This window comes from Oncorhynchus mykiss, chromosome 9 (genome assembly GCF_057628025.1).
Source record: "Oncorhynchus mykiss isolate SJ-2025 chromosome 9, ASM5762802v1, whole genome shotgun sequence".
Taxonomy (NCBI): Eukaryota; Metazoa; Chordata; class Actinopteri; order Salmoniformes; family Salmonidae; genus Oncorhynchus; species Oncorhynchus mykiss.
Window position 1 is genome coordinate 73,719,191 of NC_143030.1, and position 15,252 is coordinate 73,734,442.

Sequence of the window (15,252 nt, forward strand, 5' to 3'; positions counted from 1 at the left end):
GGTTCAATATACAGTAAGTTTATTCAGATAGTGATCTTATCTGTTCTGATGTTCACACCCAACGGCTTTGTTCCATTATTAAAGCTCACTCAATAATGAGATTGCTATTGAATGGTTGTTGCAAATACATGAAGGGAACATAAATATTTCATATATATATATATATATGCTTGTAAATTCAAAGTTATTATTATTTTTCCATTAAAAGTTCCCTCTGACATGGCCCTGAGGTTCATCTTCCATACCTACTACTGTCTTCTAACATAACATCTAGCTCAGGGGTGGGCAAACGTTATGGCTCGAGGGCCACATGGGGATTTTGAAATTCAACAGAGGGAATTTCAATTTGTGGGGGCATCCTGAGTGGTGCAGCGGTCTAAGGCACTGCATTGCATTGCTTGAGGCGTCACTACAGACACAGGTTTGATCCCAGGCTATGTCACAGCTGGCTGTGACTGGGAGACCCATAAGGCGGCCCACAATTGCCCCAGCGTCGTCCGGGTTAGGAGAGGGTTTGGCAGGCAGAGATTTCCTTGTCCCATTGCGCTCTAGCGACTCCTGTGGCGGGCTGGGTGCATGCACGCTGACACGGTTGCCAGGTGTACGGTGTTTCCTCCGATACATTGGTGCGGCTGGCTTCCGGGTTAAGCGGGCATTGTGTCAAGAAACAGTGGGGCTTGGCTGGGATGTGTTTCAGAGGACGCACGGCTCACCAATTGGATACCACAAATTTGGGGAGAACTTTGCCCCTCCTGCTCAAGAATGACGTGCAAACCTATTCTGTCTTCCCTTTGAAGAACACCTTTTGGTTCCATGTAAAACTCTTTCCACAAGAGATCTACCTGAAATTGGAAAGGGTTCTCCTATGGGGACAGCCGAAGAACCCTTTTGGCACCCTTTTTTCTAAGAGTGCATAACATTTGAAATAAAGAAGATTGTCATGTATTTATTTGTTTGATATTTGTATTGCATTTCTTTTCTCAGCAATGGATTAGGTACTTTAAAAAACATACAGCTATTACATATATATATTTATATATTATAATACAGTTATCCTTGAATAAGGGGAAAGTGAAGGATGGGGGCACGGGTGTGTAAGTATTTAAACTGGTTAACATATCTCACGTGAGAATGATGAGTGTAGGATGGCTCATAGTGATGACCGGAATGGGACAACTGGAACGACACCAAACACCTGGTTTCCTCATGTTTGGATGTGATTGACACTGTTTCAGCCACCCCACCCCAGACCGTCCCTGATTGAAGTGACAAGTGACACTACTGATACATAAACAATCATCTGCATATACATCTACATAGCTACCTATATTCATATCTTTAGACAAGCTTTCAAAAAGTGCCAATGTGTCTACCTTTCCTTTACTAGCACTTAGTATTGTCGTTCAATAAATTAATGACAGCACAAAAAGTAAAAGAATATTAAACATTTGCATAATTTCCCCTGATTGTAAAACAAAATTGAAATGTCTGAGTTTCTTTGGTCAGAAGGACCTGTGGAAAAAAACGGAGCTATAGGTCATACAGTTGTCCTGTAAAAAAGTGCCAAGTGTTGACTGTACAACTAGCAGTATAGAGGGCACTAGATTAGAGTTGACACTTTTTATACATTTAGATGACAATTTTACAAATGTGACTGTTCTTAGGACTGAATTCTTGAATTCCAAACCAATAATATTTTCCCTGGAGTGGTGGGTAAGGATATGACTTCTATGGACCTCAGTGGGGATAAGGGCACTTGCAGTCTAAGAATAGGATCCTAACGTCCAAGTTTGGTCTTTCAATCATAACGTACACTTCCTGCGGACATTGACATTTTACTGAGGACCCCACCTAGGGTATCCCTAAAAGGTTGTTTGAGTGTTTGTCTCTAGATCAACATTGATGGTTTTAAACAAATGCCCCTCAGATATCATAAAGGTGTCAGCACCTAGGACTGCAAAACCCCTCTGAATGGTTTACAAAAGCTGCTTCAGTTCATTTTGGTCCAATCAACTTTAAACCTCAGATCCCTGTAGCCAGGTATATATTCATATCATTCATGTCCATGGGCAGTGACAAAATAGTTTCAGCATATTCCTGCAGTATGTTTGTCTAAAGTTGAGAGTTTAGTGTGTAATATACATTGGACCCAGACTTTCATCTCAGACCCTGCTCACAGCACACAACTGGTGAGGTGAAGGACTGAGGGTGAACCCCAGGGATGGTGTGAGGTCCAGATCCTCCTCTCTTACCCCAGGAGGAGGAGAGAAACAAAAGTGCTGCAGGAGGGAGGTGAAGAAAAGGAAGAGCTCCATCCTGGCCAGACTCTCTCCTAGACACACCCTACGACCTGGAAGAGGAAGATGAGGAAGACAGCATGAGGACAATAGAAAAGGAAGAGCTCCATCCTGGCCAGACTCTCTCCTAGACACACCCTACGACCTGAAAGAGGAAGATGAGGAAGACAGCATGAGGACAATAGAAAAGGAAGAGCTCCATCCTGGCCAGACTCTCTCCTAGACACAACCTACGACCTGGAAGAGGAGGATGAGGAAGACAGCATGAGGACAATAGAAAAGGAAGAGCTGCATCCTGGCCAGACTCTCTCCGAGACAATGGATGTGTTGTGGATAGGTTCCTATAATTGACAAATATCAATATTCCCACTGGGCACAGACGTCAATTCAATGTCTATTCCACATTGCTTCAACGTCATTTCCATCCCCTCAACTCTCTTTGAGCCAAAGCAATGAGCATATCAGATTTAGTTAATTCAGCACCATAGAAGGACATCAGATTTAGTTAATTCAGCACCATAGAATTATATCAGAATTAGTTAATTGACCAACATAGAAGGATGTCACAATTAGTTAATTGACCACCGAAGGATGTCACAATTAGTTAATTGATCACCATAGAAGGATGTCACAATTAGTTAATTGACCACCATACAAGGATGTCACAATTAGTTAATTGATCACCATACAAGGATGTCACAATTAGTTAATTGATCACCATAGAAGGATGTCACAATTAGTTAATTGACCACCATAGAAGGATGTCACAATTAGTTAATTGACCACCATAGAAGGATGTCACAATTAGTTAATTGACCACCATAGAAGGATGTCACAATTAGTTAATTGACCACCATAGAAGGATGTCACAATTAGTTAATTGACCACCATAGAAGGATATCAGAATGATAGTGTCAATCAGGAAACACACAGTTGGACTCACCTGCAGAGAAGGGCATGAAGGCATCCTTCTTGACGAATCGACCTTCCTCATCCAGAAAGTGGTCGGGGTTAAAGGTGTGAGGGCTCTTCCATTCGCTCTCATCTCGCAGGACAGACGTCAGCAGAGGTAACACATCAGTCCCCTTTTTGATGAAGTATCCCTGGAAGGTGACGTCTTGGCTGGTGGTGTGAGGGATGGACATGGGTACAATGTTGGCCAGTCGTTGGGTCTCATGGATCACTGCATCAGTGTAGGGCAGGTTCTTCCTGTCCTCTACCAAGGCCTGACGACTTCCTATGACTCTGCTTATCTCCTCTTGGACCCGGTCTGGAATAAAAAGGAAGAGGAGGGATAAAGTTACTATAAAATCTGAATGATCTTCAGTCTGTATCTGTTAATTCACTTGGATTCAATTCAAAGACCTGTGCTTCAGGTGGGACATTTGCCAATGTTTACAGCGGGTAAAACCGTAATTGTCTTACATAACTGCAATCATACACTTTCTGTACAAAGATCCTTCAAATCAGAATCACCTTTATTTGCCAAGTACTTCTACAGATAATCAGAACTTTAATATGATGCTGCTGGTGACAGACGACATTTAGAGACAGAATACAGATAGAGGAGTTTGCACACATTATGCAAGTGAGCTATAAGAGGTTGAGTTGTGGATATACAGTGCATTCGGAAAGTATTCAGACCCCCTAACTTTTTCCACATTTTGTTACATTACAGCCTTATTCTAAAATTAATTAAATAACAACATTTCCTCAATGTCCTCAATCTACACACAATACCCTATAATGACAAAGTGAAAACAGGTTTATAGATTTTTTTGTAAATGTATAAAAAGACAAAACAGGAATACCTCATTTACATAAGTAATCAGACCCTTTACTATGGGACTCGCAAGTGAGCTTAGGAGCATCCTGTTTCACCCTTGAGATGTTTTTACAACTTGATTGGAGTCCACCTGTGGTAAATTCAATTAATTTGACATCATTTGGAAAGGCACACACCTGTATATATAAGGTTCCACAGTTGACAGTGCATGTCAGAGCAAATACCAAGCCATGAGGTCAAAGGAATTGTCAGGGAGGTGACCAAGAACTGATGGTCACTCTGACAGAGCTCCAGAGTACCTCTGTGTAGATGGGAGAACGTTCCAGAAGGACAACCATATCTACAACACTCCACCAATTCGGCCTTTATGGTAGAGTGGCAAGACGGAAGCCACTCCTCGGTAAAAGGCACATGACAGCCTGCTTGGAGTCTGCCAAAAATGCACCTAAAGGACTTTCAGACCATGAGAAACAAGATTCTCTGGTCTGATGAAACCAATAACTCTTTGGCCTGAATGCGAAGTGTCACGTCTGGAGGAAAACAAACACCTCTCATCACCTGGCCACAACCATCCCTACAGTGAAGCATGGTGGTGGCAGCTCCATGCTGTGGGGATGTTTTTGAGCGCCAGGGAAATTAGTCAGGATCGAGGAAAAGATGAATGGAGCAAAGTACAGAGAGATCCTTGATGAAAACCTGCTCAGGACCTCAGACTGGGGGCGAAGGTTCACCTTCCAACAGGACAACGGCCCAAAGCAGACAGCCAAGACAATGCAGATGTGGCTCCGCGACAAGTCTCTGAAAGTCCTTGATTGGCCCAGCCAGAGCCTGCACTTGAGGCCGATAGAACATCTCTGGAGAGACCTGAAAATAGCTGTGCACCAACGCTCCCCATCCAACCTGACAGAGCTTGAGAGGATCTGCAGAGAAGAATGGGAGAAACTCCCAAAATACAGGTGTGCCAAGCTTGTAGCGTCATACCCAAGAAGACTCAAGGCTGTAGCCGCTGCCAAAGGTGCTTCAACAAAGTACAGAGCATAGTCTGTGATATTTCAGTTTTTTGCAAAAATTTCTAAAAACCTGTTCTTGCTTTGTGATTATGGGGTATTGTGTGTAGATTGATGAGAAATAAAAACAATTTAATCAATTTTATAATAAGGCTGTAAAGTACCAAAAGGTGGAAAAAGTGAAGGGGTCTGAATACTTTCCAAATGTGCTGTATGAGGTGTGTTTGTCAGGTGAGTGTGTGAGTATCAACCCTTACCCTGTATATCGGGGTACTTGGCCATGAGCAGCAGACCCCAGCGCAGGGTTGTCCCCGTGGTGTCAGTACCAGCAGCAAACAGGTTGGCCACAGTCTGTATGAGATTCTCAGTGTGGTAATGAGAGTTCATGTTGCCTGATTCCTTTTAATACATAAACAAACATGTTTCAGTAAACAAGAGCAGTTATTTCTAAATCATCTCCCCCTGGACCCCCTAGTTATTCACTCCAAGAAATGACATGCTTATAACTGCAATAACGCTTTATACCTCCAGGGTCTGTTTTCGGACAAGGAACGAGTCCACAAAGCCTCTACACATCTGCGGGTTGAGAGTCTCCTTCAGCCCCCTCACCAGCTCCTTCATCTCCCCCTTGTTGTCGGCAATATTTTTCAAGATAAGTGTCTTGTTCTTCAGCAAGGGGCCCAACCATGGGAACATGTTGTACAACTTTAAATAAAAAGCAAAAATTAGCTTCTATTTTGTCTGTATATATTATACTTGGACTAATTTAATGTAGTGTGTCTGTCATTGTTCTCAAAGTAAACATGATTAGCACGGTATCGTACCTGTATTGAAATAGATCCTCCGAGTCGGATGGACTCATTGGCTTGATCCACCGAGCGTCGGAACCGTGGATCAGAGTAGTCAAACCTGCTGCCGTACACAATGCTGCAGATGATGTTGGAGACAGCGTAATTCATTGCCTGGGTTGTGTCAAATGCTTTACCTGTGACAAAGAGCAAAAAACAAAACTGAAATGAGAAAAACTGAGAAAATGAAGACTTATTTTGATTGTGTTATTGATATAAGAACTTTACCCTTGTGTTCTTCAAACACTTCAATCAAGTAGTGAACTTCCTCAATGATCTTCTCTTCGCTCGCTTTCTTGCCCATGCCAAAGTCCCTAAGATTTGTCAGGGCAAAGCGTCTCATCTCTTTCCATGAATCTCCGTTTGCAAATACAATACCTGTTAAAAAGTACAGTAGAACAATATTGTTCTGATGTAGTAGTTGAGTGACATTCTTAAAGGAATTAAGAAGCACAGAATTTTAAGAAGCACAGATTAATGGAAGTAGGAGGTTTCAAACTAAATCTGTTTTTTCTTCATATTTTTATGAAGTCAGGAGAAAATAAAATATTTGTAAGATATTTGGGGTTGTTAGAATCGGTTGAACACAGAAGAGCATCATGTACAGTACCAGTCAAAAGTTTGGACACACCTACTCATTCAAGGGTTTTTCTTTATTTGTACTATGTTCTACATTCTAGAATAATAGTGAAGACATCAAAACTGTGAAATAACACATATGGAATCATGTAGTAACCAAAAAAGCGTTAAACAAATCAAAATACTTTTTATATTTGAGATTCTTCAAAGTAGTCACCCTTTGCCTTGCTGACAGCTTTGCACACTCTTGGAATTCTCTCAACCAGCTTCATGAGGTTTTAACCTTGAATGCAATTAAATTAACAAGTGTGCCTTGTTAAAAGTTCATTTGGGGTATTTCTTTCCTTCTTAATAAGTTTGAGCCAATCAGTTGTGTTGTGACATGGTTGGGGTGGTATACAGAAGATAGCCCTATTTGGTGAAAAACCAAGTCGTTATTATGGCAGTAACAGCTCAAATAAGCAAAGAGAAATGACAGTCAATACGAAAAATGTATTCAAGTGCAGTCGCAAAAACCATCAAGTGCTATGATGAAACTGTCTCTCATAAGGACCGCCACAGGAAATGAAGACCTAGAGTTACCGCTGCTGCAGAGGTACCAGCCTCAGAAATTGCAGACCAAATAAATGCTCCACAGAGTTTATGTAACAGACACATCTCAACATCAACTGTTCAGAGGAGACTGCCTGAATCAGCCCTTCATGGTCGATTTGCTGAAAAGAAACCACTACTAAAGGACACCAATAATAATAATAAGAAACCACTACTAAAGGACACCAATAAGAAGACGAAACCACTACTAAAGGACACCAATAAGAAGAAGAAACCACTACTGAAGGACACCAATAATAAGAAGAAACCACTACTGAAGGACACCAATAATAAGAAGAAACCACTACTAAAGGACACCAATAAGAAGAAGAAACCACTACTAAAGGACACCAATAAGAAGAAGAAACCACTACTGAAGGACACCAATAATAAGAAGAAACCACTACTAACGGACACCAATAAGAAGAAGAAACCACTACTAAAGGACACCAATAAGAAGAAGAAACCCCTACTAAAGGACACCAATAAGAAGAAGAAACCACTACTAAAGGACACCAATAAGAAGAAGAAACCACTACTAAAGGACACCAATAAGAAGAAGAAACCACTACTAAAGGACACCAATAAGAAGAAGAAACCACTACTAAAGGACACCAATAAGAAGAAGAAACCACTACTAAAGGACACCAATAAGAAGAAGAAGAAGAAGAGACCACTACTAAAGGACACCAATAAGAAGAAGAAACCACTACTAAAGGACACCAATAAGAAGAAGAAACCCTTACTAAAGGACACCAATAAGAAGAAGAAGAAGAAGAGACCACTACTAAAGGACACCAATAAGAAGAAGAAACCCCTACTAAAGGACACCAATAAGAAGAAGAAACCACTACTAAAGGACACTAATAATAAGAAGAAACCCCTACTAAAGGACACCAATAATAAGAAGAAACCACTACTAAAGGACACCAATAGGAAGAAGAAACCCCTACTAAAGGACACCAATAAGAAGAAGAAACCACTACTAAAGGACACCAATAAGAAGAAGAAACCCCTACTAAAGGACACCAATAAGAAGAAGAAACCACTACTAAAGGACACCAATAAGAAGAAGAAACCACTACTAAAGGACACCAATAAGAAGAAGAAACCCCTACTAAAGGACACCAATAAGAAGAAGAAACCACTACTAAAGGACACCAATAAGAAGAAGAAACCACTACTAAAGGACACCAATAAGAAGAAGAAACCCCTACTAAAGGACACCAATAAGAAGAAGAAACCACTACTAAAGGACACCAATAAGAAGAAGAAACCCCTACTAAAGGACACCAATAAGAAGAAGAAACCACTACTAAAGGACACCAATAAGAAGAAGAAGAAACCACTACTAAAGGACACCAATAAGAAGAAGAAACCACTACTAAAGGACACCAATAATAATAAGAAGAAACCACTACTAAAGGACACCAATAAGAAGAAGAAACCACTACTAAAGGACACCAATAAGAAGAAGAAACCACTACTGAAGGACACCAATAAGAAGAAGAAACCACTACTAACGGACACCAATAAGAAGAAGAAACCACTACTAAAGGACACCAATAAGAAGAAGAAACCCCTACTAAAGGACACCAATAAGAAGAAGAAACCACTACTAAAGGACACCAATAAGAAGAAGAAACCACTACTAAAGGACACCAAAAAGAAGAAGAAACCACTACTAAAGGACACCAATAAGAAGAAGAAACCACTACTAAAGGACACTAATAAGAAGAAGAAACCACTACTAAAGGACACCAATAAGAATAAGAAACCACTACTAAAGGACACTAATAAGAAGAAGAAACCACTACTAAAGGACACCAATAAGAAGAAGAAACCACTACTAAAGGACACCAATAAGAAGAAGAAACCCCTACTAAAGGACACCAATAAGAAGAAGAAGAAGAAGAAGAGACCACTACTAAAGGACACCAATAAGAAGAAGAAACCACTACTAAAGGACACCAATAAGAAGAAGAAACCCCTACTAAAGGACACCAATAAGAAGAAGAAACCACTACTAAAGGACACTAATAAGAAGAAGAAACCCCTACTAAAGGACACCAATAAGAAGAAGAAACCACTACTAAAGGACACCAATAAGAAGAAGAAACCCCTACTAAAGGACACCAATAATAAGAAGAAACCACTACTAAAGGACACCAATAAGAAGAAGAAACCCCTACTAAAGGACACCAATAAGAAGAAGAAACCCCTACTAAAGGACACCAATAAGAAGAAGAAACCACTACTAAAGGACACCAATAAGAAGAAGAAACCACTACTAAAGGACACCAATAATAAGAAGAAACCCCTACTAAAGGACACCAATAAGAAGAAGAAACCACTACTAAAAGACACCAATAAGAAGAAGAAACCCCTACTAAAGGACACCAATAAGAAGAAGAAACCACTACTAAAGGACACCAATAAGAAGAAGAAACCCCTACTAAAGGACACCAATAAGAAGAAGAAACCACTACTGAAGGACACCAATAAGAAGAAGAAACCACTACTAAAGGACACCAATAAGAAGAAGAAACCACTACTAAAGGACACCAATAAGAAGAAGAAACCACTACTGAAGGACACCAATAAGAAGAAGAAACCACTACTAAAGGACACCAATAAGAAGAAGAAACCACTACTGAAGGACACCAATAAGAAGAAGAAACCACTACTAAAGGACACTAATAAGAAGAAGAAACCACTACTAAAGGACACCAATAAGAAGAAGAAACCACTACTAACGGACACCAATAAGAAGAAGAAACCACTACTGAAGGACACCAATAAGAAGAAGAAACCACTACTAAAGGACACCAATAAGAAGAAGAAACCACTACTAAAGGACACCAATAAGAAGAAGAAACCACTACTAAAGGACACCAATAATAAGAAGAAACCACTACTAAAGGACACCAATAAGAAGAAGAAACCACTACTAAAGGACACCAATAAGAAGAAGAAACCACTACTAAAGGACACCAATAAGAAGAAGAAGAAATTGCTTGGGCCAAGAAACACGAGCAATGGACATTAAACCAGTAGAAATGATTTCTTTGGTCTGATTCCAAATTTGAGATGTTTGGTTCCAGGTGAATGGATGATTTTCCGCATGTGTGGTTCCCACCGTGAAGCATGGAGGAGGAGGTGTGAGTGTGTGTGGGTGCTTTGCTGGTGACACTGTCAGTGATTTATTTAGAATTCAAGGCACACTTAACCAGCATGGCTACCACAGCATTCTGCAGCGATACGCCATCCCATCTGGTTTAAGCTTAGCGGGACTATCATTTGTTTTTCAACAGGACAATGACAAAATCCACTTCCAGGCTGTGTAAGGGCTATTTGACCAAGAATTAGAGTGATGGAGTGCCGCATCACATGGCCTCCATAGTCACCCGACCTCTACTCAATAGAGATGGTTTGGGATGAGTTGGGGCGAAGAGTGAAGGAAAAGCAGCCAACAATTGCTCAGCATATGTGGGAACTCCTTCAAGACTGTTGGAAAAGCATTCCAGGTGAAGCTGGTTGAGAGAATGCAAAGAGTATGCAAAGCTGTCATCAAGGAAAAGGGTGGCTACTTTGAATAATCTCTTATATAAAATATATTTGGATTTTTTTTTACACTTTTTTGGTTACTACATGATTCCATATGTGTTATTTCATAGTTTGATGTCTTCACTATTATTCAACAATGTAGAACATAGTAAAAAAAAATAAGGAAAACTGTTGAAAGACTGGTACTGTATACTGTTGTTGGTTTTTACAGTATGGCACCAAGCATGCCTGCTTAACTGTCCATTGTCAAGGTTTGCAACGTAGTAGGCCTGAGAATCAGTTATCTGACATTACCGTGTCCTTTGTTTAAGTCACTAAACAAATGATTGATGCCCCTGTCCCCAAACTCCTCTGCATGGTTGACCAGTGCTTGCTTGACTGTCTTGTATCCTGCAAGAACGACCACTTTTCTGGGTCCAATGTGAACTGTGAACACCGAGCCATATTTCTTGGACAGCTGTAGAAATAAAATAGGCCAAAAGAACAGGTTTAGAACAGATAAAATATTTTCCATTCAAATAAAAATGCCTCGTAAAATGTGAGCCTATGAACTTCTGAGGTCAGTGTTTGACAAACAAGATTATTGTTTTACCTTCCAGAAATGAATGACTGATCATGTAAATACCCAGCTAGCACATAATGTTCTGAGAAACATAGAGCTTGGCGAGAGCGTGGTTGTCATATGGTTATTTTTAAAACAACCTTCCACATATGTCTGGCAATGGTGCTGTATAGTTCCTTGGCTTTGGAACACTCTAAGCCCATTTAAGAAATTAGTTACATGTTGGTAGCGTTCTAGGACCGTTCTCAAACTGGTCTAACATTGGGAATGTTCTCAAATAGTTTAGAGAACATTAAAGGAATAACGTTCTTCATGGGAATTTCAGTACTTCAGCATAACATTTCCCATAGATATCCTCATGGTTCTATTTAAAATCATGTTCTCAAATTGTTCAAAGAGCGTTAAGAAACAACGTACTTCTGTGGGAATTTCAGTACTTCATCATATTGATTCGTACAGGTTTCCTCGTGGTTTTATTTAAAGTCATGTTCTCAAAATGTTCTGAGAACGTTTAGAAAATGTTCCACAAAAAACCACCAGAAAACTTTAATAACATTCAGAGAAAGTTCTAAGAATGTTATTTAAAAACATACATTTAATTCTCAGCATCAACAAAACTGTCTCTTCCTCTCTCTTGTTAAGTGTGTTTGGGTGTGATGGCTGCACCCACTAATTGACCACACCTCATCTTAATGAGTGCTTGTTTCCTTTGAAATAGAGTTTGTTTGAATACGCTACAATTAACAGATTTGTATGATTTTTAAAAACATGTCATGCTAGCTCCATCCTGGTGATGCTGTGAACTAATTCCATTGATAGAGAGCAGGGGGTTACAGGTTTGAATCTCACTGATGCTGTCACAATAAAAAATAAATGTGTTTCATTATTAATGCCTTATGAAATGAAATTCCATGTGTCCTGTCTGTGCTCAAAAGGTTCAAGAAAGCAAGCAGTGTTATTAAAAGTCTTATTGAAACTTTCAGTGAAATTTACACGGAAGATATTAAAAAACTAAAAATAACCAACATTTTCTGCAAAATGTCCATGTCTCTTCTCAGAACGTTTAACCCTGCGTTGTCTTAAGGGTACAAAATGACCTGCCACTATGTTTAACAACAGAGAAAACTCCCTGAATGATATTCTTTCAACTTGAAATGTGATGACTTTTCCTAAAGTGACCCCAACATTAGAACAATTTAAACATTACCTTTGTTAATATTTCCATGAAAGATGTATACCACCTGGGTACAAAGATTGTCTTGGGGTAATTTTTGACCCGGCAGATATAAAATCATTTACACACCACAAAACCAACAAAGACAAACACAATGAGAAATTGAGATTATGTGTGCTACTGATTGAACTCAGCCAGCAGCTCCTGAAGAGGAAGATCACCATGGTTGGCACAGTTAGAAATAACAAGCCTAAGCTCCACCCTGCACTCCTCACAACAAGGGGGAGAGAGGCCTTCTACAAGTCTAAGCTCCACCCTGCACTCCTCACAACAAGGGGTAGAGAGGCCTTCTACAAGCCTAAGCTCCACCCTGCACTCCTCACAACAAGGGGTAGAGAGGCCTTCTACAAGCCTAAGCTCCACCCTGCACTTCTCGCAACAAGGGGAGGAGAGGCCTTCTCATCAAAGTTTGCCTTCACCCCACCACCACTCTAGTTTCTTACCTCACAAAGAGGAACAAGAATGTGGTCGTCCTGAGCACAATGCACAAAACTGCTGAGATCAGTGATCGTGAGGACAGGAAGCCAGCCATCATCCTGGACTACAACCACAACAAAGGAGGCGTGAACAACCTGGACAAGGTGATTGGAACTTACAGCTGCAGGAGGATGACTGCCCGCTGGCCCCTGGTCATCTTCCATTAAACATCAGTGATGTGTCCTCATACAATGCCTTCGTGATATGGAACAAGATCAACCCTACCTGGATGCCTGAGAAGCAGAACAAGAGGCGGGTGCTCCTGGAGCAGTTAGAGTTGATTGATTTATGTTCCTCATGTACTGTATTTGTTTTGTATCTATTATATTATTATTATTGTTATTATTTTTATATAATTGTTGTTGTTTATACACCTTGTGGGTGGGGGCAATGGTTAAACAAATGGGAGAAGACTAGTATTTTGTAGTTGAACTCCTCATTGTTCAGAATATAAGAATATATCACTATGTTGCCAAAACAGTTCAAGACTGTTGTTGTTTCCCTTCAATAAAATGCATTCAAATCTACTTTCTGCACATTTCTGCTACTTTCTTAGACTATACAAGTTCTATCTCTTGCTAAACAAAATAAGTTAACACCCATGCAGTACCTTTAGCAAATAATAACAATAATAAAGCTCTACTTTAGTAAAGAAAACAATGATGACAGGTGTGTTGTAATAAAAATGAGTGGTGTCCACTGATCAGTCTTTCTGCATTGTGAAGAGGAAGAACCCAGATTTTCACAAAGTTTATGACGAATGACAGCTTGTTTCTTCATGCAAAATAGATTTGGGGTTTAAAATTTAATTGATCTGCTTTATTTTAGGGGTTTAGTGAAGATGGGTCCTTTTTTACCTTTAGGATAAGGGGAGTATACAGAATGTTAAGACTACACAAGGGTTAAAAAAAAACATTATTTTTACCGGTCAGGAAACGTATGGCTTCATTCCCACAAATAATGTGAAACAACAAACATACTTTCCCACAACTTCCAATAAACCAAATGTGCTAGCTGGGTACTGTGATTCAATATCTTGAAAGGAGGTACTTGAAATGGAATAGTTCAAGCAAGCAAGCCTTTGACTTATTAATATCTCACCTCACAGAGAGTCTGGTAGGGCCTTTTGAGATCCAGCTGGAGCATGTTACCAAGCAGGGGCAGCGGCCTGGGTCCTGGAGGCTCCTTCCCATGTTCCTCAGAGCTGGAACTAGAGGAGAGTAGGTAGAGGACGAGCAGAAACAGCACAGCCCCCAGCAGTGTCACCGTGCTTGGAGCCTGGAGGAGAAGACTTTCCATAAGAGACATCTTCGGTCGGAGCTCTTACACCTTACCCTGGGCTAAAAAGAGAGACCGCTTGTGCTCATACACAACAGTCACTCAACAGAACTACCTGCCTACGGAGCTCTTCTTATGTAGAGGACAGGACCGCCTTGGGGGAGGAACTAGGCATCTTGAGAAACAGAAGAATAGTAGCGCCAAGCCTGCACAACACATTCGCTGCAGATCATTGACTAAATTATAGCATGGTCTGATCATAATTTAATTAAGGTCACTATGCCTGTCCTCATCCTGAGATATGTTTCTCTTTATTACACCCTCGTTAAAACACTGAATAGAACTGCAGACAAGGAGATAAAGAATGAGGAACAACCTGTTGGGGGGATTAGGCAATAGCTCTGTGTTTGCTTCGTCTGTAACAAGGTGCCTCCTACACCACTCTATGTGAATGCCAATGAGTATAGAAAGCTCTGAGCCAAACTAGTAGAGGCAGACCACAGTTTCCAAGCAAATGTTTTATTAAGGCGGGGCTGAGTGTGGTTTACCATAAATAATTCAGTTTCACCAGTTCAGTTAAATCATTTCCCATTCAATTAATTAATAGTGATCTGTTGATGAGATTTAAAACAAAGTCAGTAAAGACCCAACACAGGAACAGAGAGATAATCTGAATGATCTTTAGCCTGGTATCGGTTCAATAACCTGTGCTTCAGATTGGCCTCTTGCCAATGTTTACAGTTGGCAACACCTGTAACTGTGTTTTGTGTCACTGTACAAAAGGTCTTGGACAGTTTTATGCAGTGTAAAGTTCACTACATAAAGGCTGCATGTTTCTATTGGTCCTTCCCCACGTCCTGGCCAATACCCTTGGCCAGTACGTAGAAATAGACAAACTAGACATGTAACATAGAATGCCCACTCAGATCACACCCTGACCAAACAAAACATAGAAACATACAAAGCAAGCTATGGTCAGGGTGTGACATATAGGGTATATGTCACACCCTGACCATAGCTTGCTTT

General features: G+C 40.4%; 1 protein-coding gene across 2 annotated transcripts; it reads right to left on the reverse strand.

The window, feature by feature from the left end:
* Positions 1 to 945: 945 nt before the first annotated feature.
* On the reverse strand, positions 946 to 14,593 carry cyp2k5 (cytochrome P450 2K5). 2 transcript variants are annotated; one of them, XM_090183216.1, is made up of 8 exons: positions 14,050 to 14,593; positions 10,970 to 11,132; positions 6,167 to 6,316; positions 5,915 to 6,075; positions 5,616 to 5,795; positions 5,348 to 5,489; positions 3,241 to 3,567; positions 946 to 2,442 (listed from the first exon to the last, which is right to left on the reverse strand). In XM_090183216.1, the coding sequence occupies exons 1-8, from the start codon at positions 14,254 to 14,256 to the stop codon at positions 2,333 to 2,335; spliced, it is 1,440 nt and encodes a 479-aa protein (XP_090039342.1). In that variant the 5' UTR covers positions 14,257 to 14,593; the 3' UTR covers positions 946 to 2,332.
* Positions 14,594 to 15,252: the final 659 nt, after the last annotated feature.

Coding starts and splice junctions, on each gene's coding strand:
- cyp2k5 (XM_090183216.1), bottom strand. CDS start 14,256: ATGTCTCTTATGGAAAGTCTTCTCCTCCAGGCTCCAAGCACGGTGACA. Junction 5,490..5,615: donor TCCGAAAACAGACCCTGGAG/GTATAAAGCGTT, acceptor ATGTATTAAAAG/GAATCAGGCAACATGAACTC. Junction 2,443..3,240: donor CTTCATGCCCTTCTCTGCAG/GTGAGTCCAACT, acceptor TTCCTCTTTCAG/GTCGTAGGGTGTGTCTAGGA.